The sequence below is a fragment of the Syngnathus acus genome, chromosome 5 (genome assembly GCF_901709675.1).
Source record: "Syngnathus acus chromosome 5, fSynAcu1.2, whole genome shotgun sequence".
NCBI lineage: Eukaryota > Metazoa > Chordata > Actinopteri > Syngnathiformes > Syngnathidae > Syngnathus > Syngnathus acus.
In genome coordinates, this window is record NC_051091.1 from 2,905,376 (window position 1) to 2,921,798 (window position 16,423).

The 16,423-nt window shown below is 43.7% G+C and overlaps 1 protein-coding gene across 3 annotated transcripts in view; it reads left to right on the forward strand.

Annotated features, from left to right (window-relative positions):
• The window catches only part of igsf21a (immunoglobin superfamily, member 21a), a 100,789-nt gene that overhangs the window by 78,134 nt on the left and 6,232 nt on the right, over positions 1-16,423 (forward strand). For 2 of the 3 annotated variants that reach the window (XM_037251914.1, XM_037251916.1), the window contains 4 exons: positions 6,723-7,194; positions 13,191-13,291; positions 13,930-14,122; positions 15,270-15,308. In XM_037251914.1, coding sequence (XP_037107809.1) covers positions 6,723-7,194; positions 13,191-13,291; positions 13,930-14,122; positions 15,270-15,308 — 805 coding nt within the window. The remainder of the gene's footprint in view (positions 1-6,722; positions 7,195-13,190; positions 13,292-13,929; positions 14,123-15,269; positions 15,309-16,423) is intronic. The other variant, XM_037251915.1, reaches the window with a different exon arrangement.

The window sequence follows — 16,423 nt, forward strand, 5'->3', positions numbered from 1 at the left end:
TATATACATATATATACATATATATATATATATATATATATGTATATATATATTTTTTTTTTTTCCCCCTCGCCAGGCGGAAAGTGGAAGTGAGACACTTTTTAGTTGCTTTTTCATTTTTCTTCCCTTAGTCACGACTCGTCCCCGGTTGTTTTATTATATGTAGGTTGTCATGGTTTCTGTCCGTCTGTGTACTCGCCCCTCCCTTCCTGTGTCAACTCACAATCAATGTACTAATCACAGTCACCCGCCTCTCGTTACCTGTCTCGTATTTAAGTCCTGTCTGCGTGTCACTCCCCTGTCGGATCATTGTTAATGTCTTCATGTCTTTATGTTTCACTTCTTTGTCGGTCAGTCCTGTTGTTGGTTTTGTTAGTAAGTTATGTCAGTCTGCCGAGTCTGTTAGTTGTTCCCTTCAATAAACCCTGGTCCAAGCTGCACTTGGGCACCCTGCTCCATCTGATCCGTGACACCCTTCTCCTTTTTTCTAAAGGACATTTGCGGACTAAAAGCAAAGACCACAGTGTGCTACAATGTGACTGTGCTTTCACTTGTGTGTGTTAAGTGTGTGTATACGTTTATGTGTGAATGGGTGTTCTGTGTGACTACAGTTAACTACTACACAGACAGAAACCATGACATTGTGTGGAACTACTCAACATTGAAAGATATAATTTACATATTAAGAACAGATCCAATAGGACAGGTGGAGGGGTTTGTTAAAAACACACTCCGAGTAAAGACGTGGGATCTCACCTTTGAAGATGAACATTGTGAGTCTATTTTTATAGAGATCAAGAATAATGAAAAATCTGTAATTGCTGGCGTTATCTATCACCCTCCAGACTCTCCTCTAAATACCTTCTGTTCCAAGCTGAATGATCTCGTGCACAAAGTAAACAACCTGAAAAATGACTGCATCCTCCTTGGTGATCTCAATATTGACATATCCAGAAAAGATGGAGCTAAACAAGACTTCATTAGCCCCCTAGGATCTATTTTGGAGCCAGTCTTAATGGAGGACAGACATATACTTAACATGGCGGCTTTGACAAGAGACAAGAATCTAATGTTTTTATCTCCTATTCAAATACATAAATAAAATATTTCGCGTGAAAGCTAACTTTTTCTGTTGCGGCAAACGAGCTTGTTTGCCTTCCTATGAAAATGATCCCTTGTTGTTAATGATTAGTATTTTCCATGAATGCAACATGGTGATGCCACTCGGGTCACGTGAATACTTTTCACACCCTGAACACGTGTCGACTCCACCATCAAATCACCCCCCCCCCCCCCCAAAAAAAAGAAAAGAGAGAGCGCTTACCTTGCTGTGTGAATTCAAAGCAGGTCGGCTGTGTTCATTCTTTGAAACGCGTTGCCATGATGATGATAATGATGATGTCAGCGCTAAGGCCTCCCAGAGCCTCTGATTAGCACATTCTCAGCGCAAAAGCATGCGCTGATTGAAAACGATGGCCGACAAAGATGCTCATTAATATGAACGAAAACTGATGAAGTTGTTGCGACGAGCCTTTGCACCGCCTATTGAATCTCAGAGCTGTTCTGCGGAGGTCTTCACTTTCGGCAAGCTCTTTATAACTATCGGAAATTCAGCAAACGATTCCCGATCAGCTGATAATCATGCGATCGGCTCGGGACGGAAGATGCTCTGTGAGTGTAGCTGGTGCTTTGCGTCCAAATTGCATCTGTGGCAAAGACTGAGATGAGTCCAAACTTATCGTGCCCTCACAGTGTGGCATCGTCCTTCGTCCGCATTCCGCAGACAAATAATTATCATGCAAGACAGCGCACCAACCCGCACTGCAGAAAATACCATCGGAACTGCAGCTGCTGTAGGTAGAAAGGGAGAAAAACTCCGAGTGTTGCCGCTGTCATCCCCCGAGCGTCCCATTTGAGAGGCGAGCCCGGCGTGAGTTTAATGTCTGCCGACTGTTCCCGAGAATTGAACATGTTGGCGTTGCGGCATGACGATGCTGGCGTGGACCTGCTGATCGCGGGCAGAGTAACAAGACGATGGTGGATGTTGATAACCGTGACAGTAAACGTGATCGACAGCACAGCGGCCCGGCTGGCTGTACTGAGCCCGCTCCTCTGTTTCAATAAGAAAGAAAGAAATAGCATTCCAAGAGCCATCCCTCACACTTTATGAACATCACCCTGCAGTCATATTTAGCGTCACTGCTGCTTTTGTGTTTATTTGGGTTATGCAAGTCATGAGTCAAGACGTTGAAGCTCAGTCACGCGTTGGCTACTTTGTACTTGCAGCAGTTAGCTGTACATGCAAACTCATTACTTTATTTTTCATGGTCCCACACAAGTTTCTAAGTCGTCTAGACTTTGTTTTTACTGACTTCAAATCAGCCAACCAGATGACTAAGTGGAGCCTTGTAATCATTTTTCGTTCCCGGTCCCCCGTTTGGAATGAGTTTTCGTCAAACATTAGACAATCTCTCTCTCTATCCACCTTTAAAAGTTATCTTAACACGTATCTTTATTCTTTGGCTTGTGACTCAAGATGAGAATTGGCATTGTTTTAGTGTTTTATTATGTTGTTAGGTTTTAACTGTCTTTGTGTTTATATCTCATTTTTATTTTGGCCACTTTATATGCTGCTGTGCTTGTTTTTAAAGTGCTCTATAAATACAGCTGAGTTGCGTTATTGCCTTCTCAATTAAATGCATAACCGACGAGAAGCTTAAAGTCTCCGGAAAGTGAAAATAACATTTCTTGTCATTTCAACACCACAGAGAAAAATATTGTTAACAAACCTGCCTGATTTAAATGATTAGAAGAATTGTCGAGTACTCTTGCGGAAGGTTGGATCAGGAAAATCAGGCTTTTTTTTTTTTTTTTTACCTCTCTCGACTCCCTTCTCTCCGTAATGTGCATGCAGGTATAGCCAACAATAAGGCGCTCTAAAGTGAAACCCCAGTTCATATTTTGGGGATGGATGACTGATTCAAACAGGCTTTTTTTCCAGCTGATGGCATCAATGCTATTAGCACAGAACCAAAGCATACAATTCTGCCTCCCAGCGTAGCAGGTAGGGAAACGGGCTACGTTGTTATCTGCAATTTTCTATTTTCAGCAGCAAGTTAATGAGACATGTCTGGTTGTTTGCAGTTTTCTTTTTGTTTTTCTCATGATAAATTGCATGCTGAATGTTGGAAAATCACACAGCGATGTGCCCGTGTCACTGTGGGAAATGTAATGTTTATTTTTTTGACACGTATCACAGTGAGCGACATCCCCTGGCAGCTACATAATCACATGAGGAAAATTAATCTGTGTTTGTGCTTCCATTTGAAGACATTTCAGTGTTTTGTTGTTGTTTTTGTTGTTATCAACAACTTGTCAAACTGAGCCACATATTGAGAAAATTACATTTTAACAGTTCGAAGGAAAGAACACACTGTGAACAGGTTATTGGATGGACTTGAAATGATGTCAATATATTTAAACTACACAGTATGGTCTCTTTTTTTGCTGGAAAGACTCATAGGTTGACAATTTCATAACCAATCCTCTGAAAATCCGTTGAATTTGACTTCCGCCGTCTGTTTTGACATCAAGGTTAGCCTAAAATGCTACACAATCACAAAAATGTCTCCCCTGAGATTCTGACTAAAGATGTGGCAAAGGAAATCAATGACAGATATAAACACAGCATCCACAATTCCCCAAAGTTCATATAATCCACACGGAGTGCACTTAACACACTCGTACACATCTATTTTGGTCACAAGCAACATTTTCGTCCCGTAGAGTTCTCTTCGTAAATAAAGAGTGGGAAAAACTGCAGGGGTAACAACAACACTGGCAGAAAAGCTTTTTTAAGTTGAAAGCTGTCAATCCTCCTGTTTAGTGCTTAGGGACAGCTTTGAGAAATGTTGAAAATGAAAGAGAAATACTTTCTGTTTCCCATTGGTAATAACCTTTATGGAGAGCACGGGTAATATTTCTAGCAATATTTTTGGTGCCTCCACAGATTCATCGCCGCGAAGGGGTGGCAGTAACTGCCGCAATAGTTGGCCATTCAATATTTGATGAGTTTAGAGATCAGTCACTGAATGACTCAAATGCTCAAGTCAAGCCGCACCGGTGCGTTTTTGGTCATACAAGTTTAAAAATACATTACCTACTCTGAAAGTTCTATAATAGATGAGTGAAGGACTATTTTTTTTAAACAATCAGATCACACAGGCAAAACCAGAAGCTAGTTATAACTCCCACTCTGCTAACGGGACATCTCACTGATTTCCCCGAGTGGCTCGTCTCCTGTCTTTGACACTTTTCCCCATGATGTCTTGTTGACAAATCCATTTCCATTTAGACCGCCTGATCTCCTTGCAGAGACCTACCCTGTCTAAATAGCATTATGGTGACTGTCTAAACCGTAATAATGAATATCTGAAGGAATTTAGAGGGACACATCCCAGGGGCTACAACTACTCCAGAAGACAACGCAAGACAGTAATGGGGTATTAATAAAGTCTGTTAAAGTGCATACAATAAAAGATGTCAAGAAACCTTGTCATATAGTATGTGTATTGGAAGAAAGTGACTATTCATACTCGGTCTGAAAGAAAGTTGTATAGCAGCGTCCCTCCAGTCGCTATGATCCACAGATCTATGCACTTGAATGAATTTATGTAGCCGCTAGCGACACTTGGCACCTTAAGGGTTGCTACCTTGAGTGTGAAAACAGCAATAATGAGTGCAAACAAACATGAATACCGCCCGACCTTTAAGGAATTGCTGCAGAAGATATGTTTACATTCACATAGGGGGCAGCGTGTACGGTCCCCGCTATGCAATCTGAGCAGACTTTGTGGCCAATGAGTCTTCTTTAATGTGACAACTTGTTTCTCCCCTTCGGCAGTGTCGCGACTCTCGCAAGTGTAGTTGAGCTTACGAGTACCCAGATCCATACGTACAGTCAGAGAATCTGAAATCCACCTATGGTAATACAGGCAATTTATTTTTAGCCAACACGATACTTTTTACCCATTTTGTCACTGAGGTCGTGTTTGCTGCCACGAAAGCAACATCATTAGCTTGGAGCCGAGCGGCACGTGCACTGGCTCAAAGGCGCTCGCTCGATAGCGCACGCTCGGCGTTGGTGGCTGCGTTTCCATGGATACCAGTAACCCCATTATTATTTGCGCATGAGGGTGTCTTGAATGAATGGAGCAGGGCGACCAAATGCAGCTTGGACCAGGGTTTATTGAAGGGAAGGGAGGTTGTCGAATAGAGACACAGACGGGGGCGGAAGAGGCTCACAGTGGGCAGGGACAGAAGGTCCACTCAGACCAGGAACTGATACATAAAAACAGGTACTGACCGTAAGCCTTCATCGGGGTCTGTATCAAGTATTTGTGAAACCTTTTAAATGGTTGTATAAGCTAGAGTCCCTGCCCGTCCTTCAACTGTGAAATGCGACAACCACATACAAGGACTGTATATCTTGTTTTATCCGCCTATTTCTGAATATATGCCTGTGAGGAAGCTCCTGTTCCGATTATAATGATGTAATACATCTTGATAGAACCTGTTTTTCCACCTATGATTGGGTAGCTAAGCTGGTTGAAGATTCATAAGGTTCAAGTAGAAGTAACTTTTGATTTGGCGTTCCAAATGTAGCTACCCTTCACTCCATCCCTAATTGTCATGGGAACGAAATCCATACTTGTTGCTGGCTTAGATTTACTTGAAGCACCATAAGAGCTGGCTCACTCTCATGAGATCAGGCTGCCTCCTTAAAAAGTTGCTCACCAGACAAAAAGTTCGACTTCAGTTGTCCTTGATTCTTACAGTGCTCTGATGAGAGAATGTCGCTTATATGAAGACAGCTAGTAACTCTTTTGAATGTGTGCCACTCACTTATATGTTAGGCACTTTCTGAACATAACAATTACTGTAAAATGATGGTTTGAAAAGCAGGCAAGAGCCAAGTTCTTTTGAAAGCTGTTACGTGAAAGTGGAACAGAGCACAATGCTTTTGTCCATGCTAAATTGCATCACCATTTAAAAGCTGACTATAATTACGAACAGATCCAGAAAGCAGATGTAAGCCAGCACCAAATACGAAGTTTTGCACATGAATAGGTGGCTCCAACTGCAAGAGATAAATTATTTGCGTATTCTTTTACAGACTTGGTTAATAAAAATGATTCTGACTCGGTCAGTTGAGATAGGCTTCGTCCACTCCGGACCCCGTACAGGATAAGCAAGAACAAAAATAGGTGAATGGGCCAAATGTTTGGACCAGTCATCTACCACATTTCGAGAAACTTATTTCGGCCAGATCCAAACGAGCACTGACCAGCCTCATTGGCCTTGTCTCACGTTCGGTTCCAAACGAGTCGTGCTGTCTGTCCCTTGACGCTGTTTAGTGTTTTGATAAATTTTCACCATATGTTTGTCAGGTTGCCAGAAGCTCCAGACAAGTGTGGTTTTGTTTGGAGCCGCTGGCGTCCTTTCCTCAGTCAGTGGTCCAAAATGTGATTAAGGACCGAGCACCAAGCGGGCTTGGAATTATTGTATTAATTATGAGTGTTCGTACAAATGAATTGATGGTTTGAGGGCCTGAACAAGTTCAAAATCAACAATTTTTGCAAACACTTGTATTCCAGGGAGAACGTATAGTGTTATATATAAAGCGGCAATTATTGAACCCTGTTCTCCATGTCGTGTCTAAGGTGTACTTCAAGCGGGACGGTGAGCTGATCGAGGTGATCTCATACGTTCAGCCATCAGCCGGCGATCAGGGCGGTGGCTCGGCGGGCTTCCGAGGAGCCAGGCCGCTCATCAGCCGGGACCTGGACGAGACCAAGCTGCAGCGCTCGCTCTCCCTGCTGGACCCTGAGAGCCCTTCGGCGCGTTTGTATACGGAACGGCCGCACACTCAGGGCCTGCAGGCCTCGGAGCCCAGCCCCGCCACCGAGGTCATCCCGGAGACGGTGGTGAGCAGAGAGTTCCCCCGCTGGGTCCACAACACGGACCCCCTGTACTACTTCAGCCACACGCACATCCCGCAAAGCGACGGCTCGGTGGTGGTGCAGGCGCGGCTCACGTGGACCCTCAACCCGCAGCTGGACAACGACGCCCTTTTCAGCTGCGAGGTCAAGCACCCAGCGCTCTCAATGCCGATGCAGACGGAGGTCACATTGGGTAGGATGCTTTGTTTTGCTTTGATACTTCCATTTCTCCAGAGCCCTAGGTCAGGGGTAGGCAAGTCCGGTCAAAGGGTAAGGGTTAGTGTGTGGAACGTAAAGGAAACTTCCAAAAGGCTTGGGTCCTACACCAAATCGCGCTGTCATAAAAACGTTCACTCAAGCCAAGACAACGTTCATTTGTACAATTATAAGAGGCGCCTTACATTTCTCGTACATCTCTTATTAATCTCTTGCTTACGACTGCTTCTTTGTTCCCCTTCAGAACTGTGATTTAAAACCGACAAAGATTGCAGATTGGGAGTTTAAGGGGGAGAACGCAAAAACCCGACAGTGACTGGCAGGCCAATTCTCGGCACCGTCTGCCGCCAGTTTCACTTAACGCACCAGCGACAAGATGAATTGGAAACGTGAGATGACGATTCAGAGACACAGTGCACAAGGTTCTGTGCACAATATGCGTGCGTCACTGAAGCTCTTAGTCTTCTTTTAAACATCAATTAAATTTCACAAGACAGAACAATAGCAGTGGGGTATTTCTGTGCAGATTAAAATATCAAAAAGAATAAATCCGATGAAGCAAACAAAAGTCTAACTTTGGGGCTAAAGTCTTGTTTTTGCACAACCCCCCTCTGTATTTTCCGTATAAACTAAAAACAAAGATGGCTCCCAGCATTTCCAATTAACACTTCAAAGGCGAAACATTGGCGTCATTCTTCTGCAGACGAGCATCGTGATCCACGAGGATCACTCATAATCGTGCACAAAGAAACTTGCATTGAAGAGATAGATACTTTTGTGCTGTCCAAAATCAATAACAACAATGGAATAAATGTTGATGCCTGTTAATATTGTTTTGTTTTACCGACCGAGCGCTAGCGGTAACATCTGTTCTTGTTGCCGCACTCCCGGGTCCAATGTTGTTTTTGAGGCGGTTTGACTTTTTTTATGCGCCAGGAAGATTTCTTGCCAGAACCCACGTGTCACGTACCTGTCTAATTAGGCTGAGTCTACAGAGTTTCAATTAGAGCTCCTTTCTGTTGTCGACGGTAAATCAGTCCACGCTGACAGCACTTATTAGTGTTCAGTTTGATGCTCCGCTTATAATCCGCTTGGTCACTTTTGATTCAAAATGATGGATATTTTGGGTTACTGAAGTTCGCTTGGGTCTAATTGTTCATTATTCTGCTTTGCTGCCAATCTGTGCCAGCTTTGAAATCACATCTCTAATGGGTTGATATGATTTTTTTTTTGAAGGGGAGGTATCTGACAGCAAGAAAGATTTTATCGCAGAATAATTCCTGGCGGAGCGCAGTAGCTGTCGCCGACCCGTCCTCCCAGAGCGCAGAAATGTAGTTTATCACATGCGAAACTGAGTCAGCAGCGTCAGTTAGAGCGCCGACGACATGAGCGGTCTTCATCAGACTGAAGCGCAGCGTCGTAAATATTTCAATAGTTGGCCCCCTCCAACATGGATGATTAAAGCCGCGACAAGCTCGTGGAGGGATGACAAGACGGGTAGAAACTCTCGCTAAATGTCAACGTCGCTTTTGTTTTGACAAGTTGTTTGAAGTCGCTCGTTTATCACTATCATGTTCCTCATCAGACATTTGATTTTCATTTTGAGAAGAAAAGAGAATAGAAGATGAGCCATTGAGTCAGAGCGCATTTGGAATGCCAAACACTCAGCACAAAACAAAACACTTCAGTCACAAAAGAGTCAAATGTCCTCAGTCAAGACTGCGGGCGTATGGACTGATTCACTTCAGACTTTGTGTTGTGGAAAAATGGCTTCTAATGGCTTGCATACAAAACGGTGGTGCCGGCCTTATAGGAAATCAACCAGCCAAATAAATCGTTAATTTTGTGCCTATTTCTGAAATATTGTTTTGATAGTTTTCTTCTGAATGTCTGCCGAACTGTGATATTCCGGTGGAGCTAACTTATAATGACACAATTTAGCTTGTCTGCAAAGCCGTCAATTTCCAAATATAACCGTCTGAACTATCATGCCAATTTTGTTAGACTCACAGCTAAATTCTGATAAGCAACACGTACTTGAAAGCGCAGTGAAAATAGCGGGTGACTGTGTTTTCTGCAGCCCGCACCACATTTTCAGATCCAGACGGAAATATACACACATTGTTTTGAATTGTGAAGAAAATGCAGACAATCTACTTTTAGTGACAACTTACCCGTCATATCCGTGATAAGTGCATAACGCGCGTGCTTTTTCACTCCGCAAGCTGCTCTTGGTCAGGAAATGAATAGCTGGTCCTTTCCGTGGCCATAAGCGCTAAATCTTTCAGCGATTTAATATCGTCACACGAGCCAGAGCTGACAATCTGACAATCGAACCAGTGTTGTATTACACGCCTTGAATATTCATGAAGGGCAACGCGCTTGCCATATATTAAATGGGACGAGAGGCTGACGCCGGTTGGGCCTCGGGGTGTTGGAAAAGAGCGCTCCTCTCCCGTCGAATCGTCACGCTCGCTCCTGGAGTCTGTCCAGGAGAGTCCGGGTCGGTGCCTGAATATTTAAAAGGTGCTCTTTTTGCGGGCGAGCAAAGGTGCCCAACGGAAATAGTGTTACACTGGCAGTGCAAGCGCCGGGTTCAACTTTACCTCACGTCACCATTGCTTTGCCAGTCGGGGATAATCAAAGAGCAGATGCTCGGCTCCAGATGGCATTGGCATCTGAATAGACGATGGGAGTGTGTGTGTGTGTGCGTGTGTGTGCACGTGCAGTTATTTGTGTTAGTGTTGGCCACTCATCAATACGTCTTATCTGGTGGCTTTAGTGTTCCCGCTCAGACCCGTGCAAGGAATTACATGGCCGGATTCACCTGGATGGAGCTGCCGCCGGATCCGACCGTCAGCCCTTTTTAAAATATGCTTCACGCGCCTCTTGCCCTGGTTTTCTTTAACCAAGCCGCTCATCCAGTAAATGCGCCAGTCTGCCCTCAACTTTTCCTGTCTGAGGTGCAGCTGGCCGCACCTGTTGATGTCCGAGCACACCTGATGCACGGCCAAAAAGTTGTCTTTTGGGCATGCGTGAACTACCATGCCCATAAAGCCGATTAAAAAGATTATGTTGTAGAATTAAGTTCATTGTACGAGCTCAAGGTCAATAGGAGCAGTTGTGAGGAATCTAGTGTCATTTTTAGATGTGTAATGGTAAAAAAAGAAATGGCACCTGCCCTTATAAAGTTCATTCTGACCATGTAGCGGGTACAAAAATCTAGAGTGAATTTTAGTGAATTATTTATTCTCTTTGTTTCAACTGCTGAAGTTTGACCTGTCAATTGAGAACTTAGAGAGCTGATCCGGCTGTCACTGATTGGTAAGCCTGGATTGGAGCGCCCCACCTCGGCCCTATCTCTTGTATTGAGGAGATCGTACTGCCCAAATATGACTTTGTTTTTTTACTCTATATCAAGACTAAAACAAGCTATGGATTTGTGAGCCCCAGCATTAAACTACATCATAGAGATAAACAAAACAAGTTTCCTCATTTAAAACTATACACCATTTTTTCTGCTCTTCTAAAAATATATATACCTGATCTGATTAAACTTGATCTTGTTTTATGTTTTGTCATGTTTTCCCGAACATTGTCACTGTTCTTTTTGTTTTGTCATGTTTTCCCATAGTTTTATTTTGAAGCATACGTTGTCACTGTTCTTTTTGTACTTGCTCATCAGGTTTCTGTTTCCAACTGTTTCATCTTGTCTCTACCAATCAGCTCCTTTCAGCCACTCGTGTCTTGTTCAGGTATACCTCGTTGTCTGGTCAATTATTTTGTACTATTTAGTTGTCTGTTTTGCCAGGTTGGCTCTCCAATGTTCCTGTCATGAGTCAAGTTATGCTTCCTTTCGTCAGGTGTTGATCGCCTCTTATTTTGAACCTTGTTGAACATTGTTAATGTTGTATTTTGAGTCTTCCTACTGTTTTGTTTTGTCCCATACTTTGGGAGACAAAAAAACACTTTTTCGATGATCGTCCCACCCATGAAAATACATACAGAGTAGTTTACAATATTTTATTCTAATATTTTCTTTACTTAATTGGTATTCAAGTCGATTCATCTAAGGAGTGCGGCAAAAGCCGAGCACCCTTTATTGACCATCTGCTACCAAGTCCAAATGCCCAGTCCGAGGGGGTTCTGCATCACTCCCTGGTGGGAGCTGTTTGGCCTCAAGTCCATTTGAGCGCCCGATGCCCTAATCAAGGGTGGCTGACGTTGAACACCAACTGTCGCCACTGGAGCGAATCCCAGAAATCGGCAATCATCTTTTTATAACGGCCATATGCACGACACGTTCCGTGTGTGACACCATGAAAAGCAAGAAGCTCCTCCGATCACGCTGGCTGTTGCCAGAAGTAGCCTGTGAACCGCCATCCGTCGTGGGCATGAGAAGACACGCCAGGCCGTGTCACGCGTGCTTCGTCTTTGCCAAGGGAAGCATGGTGATGTTTTCTCTCATCTTGAAAATGTCAGATTTATCATTTTATATCGGCCAATGTCGCTGTCCTACTTTAGGAGCCATTTTGCTGATGCAGTTTCGTCTGTGCAGGGATTTAAAATAATGTAATGAATGAGGATGTAGAGTGAACCCTCTCTGATTTGTGGTTCTACATAGATTCATGTTTTATTTATCCATGTTTTACTCACCCTTAACGACGTAAAGGCCGAAAAACCGACCTGTTTGTGTGTTTTTTGTGCGTGTGCATTCGATAAAATGCCAAGGACCTGCCAAATTGTGGTTTGGTGTTGGGCAGGTTAATATTCAAGACGTATCTCCGAGCAAGCCCTTCGGATTTTGTGCCCCACTGTTACATCACAGTGGGGCGGGATTTCAGAGTTAGCTTCACAGACACATTTCCAGAAATAGGCTGATAACAAAACGTTGATTTGGTGGTTAATGTCTTACTTGATGCATGCCAGACGTGCAACTATTCGTACACAAGCACTAAAAAGAATATTTTGCATAATACGGCACCACCTCTGGAACCCTACCTGCCACCTACCCAAAATTGATTAGCACTTGAGATGCTTTTTTGGATGTAGACTTGACATTTATGTTTAGCCACGTGCGTGCTTTGTTTTATTACAAGTAAAAGAGTGTCATTTATCTTTTTTATGCCTTGTAGTCTTACAAATGTATTCATTCATTTGCCTCCAAGGCCAGATAAATAGCCGTCCAATGATTTCATTTATTTGCTTGTATTTATTTGTCTCTTAGTTTCCCCTCATCAATGAAACTAAGCGTCTAATGTGATTTATATTAAGAGTTAAAAGCGGCAAATTGATGGAGAACAAGCGGTGTTATTGATAGTGGGTCCTTAGCTCGACGCTCATCCCTGCTTAATTAGTTCATTTGTCTAAAACTGCATTGCCGCCGCTCAGCGTGTGGCACCCGCCGTTAACTTTGTTCATTGGATCACATGACGCAGAAGCTTCTTAGACGGGCCTGAAAGGATATCTTATGGTTACCGGATCTGCATGAAAATGACCCTTTTTGCTTTGCACATATTATGCAAATCACTTTTTTTCATATCAGGACTCAGCACATAAGGGAATAACCCGACCCTGTATAATCTTGGAATATTAGAAGCTCCGTGCCACATTGTTTCAGCGGGTCCAAATGAAAGGCGCCAAGGGCCGGTTGTCCACAGCCAGACAAGGGAATTAGCTCCATGAGTGTCCCTTATCTGGCCGCCTCCACACTCCACCCGACGTGCTCCCATTCTCCTCCAGTAATGAGCATCCACCCAATTTAGTCCCTTTTTCTCTCTAAAGGGGAATAAATCCAGCGTCGTTGTTCTGATAAAGGGACCTGCGAGGTCCCCTGCTTTTTTCCCACCGACCTTAATTGACAGGAAATTGTATTTGTCACTCTTCTCCCTTGACAGAACAGGTGCTTCTTTTAGCCATGCGCTGTGTGATGACCTTTTGTCTCTGTTTCTTTTTTTTTTAATCTCCCTCCAGCTGCCCCAAAAGGCCCGAAGCTCTTTATGACCCCCAGCAGGGCCAAAGTCGGGGACACGGTGCGCATCACTGTGCAAGGATTCCAGGTAGGAGCTCGCGGGGTAAGTGCAGGCCGATACGGGGAAACAATTCAATCTAATGTGTGATGGCAATAGACCATTTGAATGAATTGTTATTTTCTAGTTAAATGTTGATGGAAGGAACAAACCAGATTGCCGATCCAACCACAAACCATTCAACATTCGCCCAATCAAGCACAGGCAGCCCATTTCGGCAGTTAGTCCTAAATTGTTCGCATCCTCTGCCAATTGGAGTGAAATCCATTTTGTTTCGTGCCCAGCGTGACATCATCGACACAAACGTTAGATTGCTCAGTGTGAGCGACAAAAATTAGTCCGTTCAAATTGTCCCCATTCATGTTTCAGCACATACAACCGAGCTAGTGTGTGTGCGTGTGTGTGTGTATGTGAGAATCACAGACGCTGTCTTGTATATCTCCTCCAACACCGTGACACGCGTCAAAATCTGTTCCGTGCTGTTATTTTTAGACATGTTTACTGGAGGGGTAAGAACTACGAGGGGAATAAACTGTTGTAAACTGAAGTGTGGATTATTAATGCATGTTGTTAACTCGAGATTGAATCAGTAGGGGGATCGGCTGTATTATTCATGCATCCTTTGCCCTTAATCTCTTTCCCTGCAACGGCCCCGCCCATTCCTCTGTTCCATTTGAACTTAGAACGAGGTGTTCCCAGAGCCCCTCTTCACCTGGACTCGCGTGGGGGGGCGCCTCCTGGATGGCAGCACCGAGCGAGAGGGCAAGGATCTGATCCTGGAACGGGTTCCGGCCGAGCTCAACGGCTCCATGTACCGCTGCACGGCCCAGAATCCTCTGGGCTCCACAGACACGCACACCCGCCTCATAGTCTTTGGTACGTTTTGCCATGAAGATGAAACAGATTCGGTTCGACCACCCAAACCTAACCCAATCAGCTGGAATGCTTTTTACACACATTTAAGCACACGTAAAAAAAAAAAAATCTCACCAAAATGTTTTATCTACACTAACTCTGAGATACCTTTGAGATATATGCCACCACTTTTGTCGATAAATCATTAATGTTACTGCGCGATTCCGATTAATAAAAGATTGTGCCCCTAATTGTCTCAACAACACTTTCTTTTTAAGACCGCACTTAGAGGGATGACTATTCTCTTAACGAGGGTTTTAGTCCATCAATGGCGAGCGTTGTAGCAGTGCTCTTGCACGAGCCCCAACAGACGACAACCATTATGGAGTCCGTCATTCGTGTCGACACGATTTGAAGGAAAATGGTGTGTCAGGATTGGAGTTATGACATCAAAATCCCAGTAGAACCTTCACATACATTTGCTTTGCTTGGACCTTGGTTGTCAGAGTTGTGTGTTTCATGGAACATCGTCAAACCAACCACGCACAATCATTTCCGGTCCTCGAGAGTCCCTTTCCAAAAATGCATTTTTTTTTTTTATTACTCAGTGCCTCAACTCTTATGATGGTCTGTAAAATGCCTGCAAACAAGGATTGAGATGTCAGACCTTATTGAAATACAACTTTTAGGAAGAAATGTCAGGGAGGCATAACCTTGATGTCTACTGACCACCTGGTGCACCCTTAACGCATCATCGGCCGCCCCCACCCCCCTCCCTAATACATCTGATTGATGAAAACGAATCTCGGCAAATCCAAACATTTGTTTGTCTTTTGGATTGTCTCTCCTGAGAAATCAACCTAATAAAATGGTTGCATGTTAGAAAAAGCCGCTACGTTTCTTGCGGCATGCATCCAGGTGACGCATCACTTCAGATGAGCACTCTTAGCATCCCAAAATAGCTGTGTTGCTTTTACCCTCTTTCTCCTCGCATTGCAATCACTTGGCATCCTGCTTATAAAAAGTTTTTAAAAAAAAGTCATTCACTCTAATCTCACTTGTTGTGATGCACCGTGTTCTGCAACTCCATTACAAGGCAATGGTCTTTCTCATTGGGGAAGACAGCAGTGCCAGTAATAACTTTTTTTTTTTTTTTTGTCTCTTACAGAAAATCCAAGCATGATGAAAAACACGCAGGGCCAGAACAGTAAGTTTTCCAACCACGCAAATGACTAAGCTATGAGTGCCACTGAACTGTTTGACTTTAACACCCTGGCAAAAGCAAAGGTTTTGTCCGACGGGTGACATTATAACATTCAGCCAGTTAACGTCAAGCACTTAGCCCAGGGGTCCCCAAACCTTTTCCCGTGAGGGCCACATAACGTTTCCCTTCTCTGATGGTAAGTTTGTAACAAAATAAGTGTGACGACTGCAGGAGTGCCTAAATGTAAAAATGTATTGTTTTCCAGAAAGCACAAGCAAATAACCCTTTCTGGATTCTTCACAGAACAAAAGTGCGGAAATAAATAATAACACTCTTCATGAAATAAATCATTACCAAATAACCCTCTCTGGGTTCTTCACAGAAAAAAAGTCCATGGAATATAAACTTTCTGTTGTGCCATGCACAATCTTAACAGGTCCAAATTCAGCTTCGTTGACAGAGCAGAATCTCTTACTTAAATGAGCAGGCTCTCAAAGTTCTTGTTTCCTTATAATCCTTTTCCAGTAGGCTTAATTTGCAAAAGTCCAACTTTATCATTAAATACAAATACACATGGATGAAAAAAAATCAAAATGCTCTTTGGTATTGTTCAGGGGGCCGGACCAAATGTGGAGGTGGGCCGTATTCGGCCCACGAGCCGTAGTTTGGGGACCAGTGACTTAGCCTATTGTACTGTAATCATTGTGTGCAGATCGCAAGTAGTCCACAGAATTTGCTTTACAGTGGTCATCCTTGTATGCCAAAGTTGTTCAATGAGTGGGCTGAATTGTCTTTCTCGTGAGGAGAGACTGTACCAGTACACCAAGCTTATGGTGGATATGAAGGATATTGAATATTAGCTCAAACAGCTTTCCATACATCTGTGACAACGAGCCTTCAATCTGTTTCTACACTTTTGCCCTCCTCTTCCGCTCCAATGACAATTGTTTTGCAGCAGCGCTGCATCTATTTTTAAATTTAGCTGGGTGAGAGACGCTGATGACAATTTTTGAAGAGGGCCGCGCAGCACAAATTATCCTCTAGAGCCCAAAAGACCAAATCCTGGATAAACATCCGGGATTTGGCATCCTTTGTGAGGTGTCTTACTGCGTCGACAG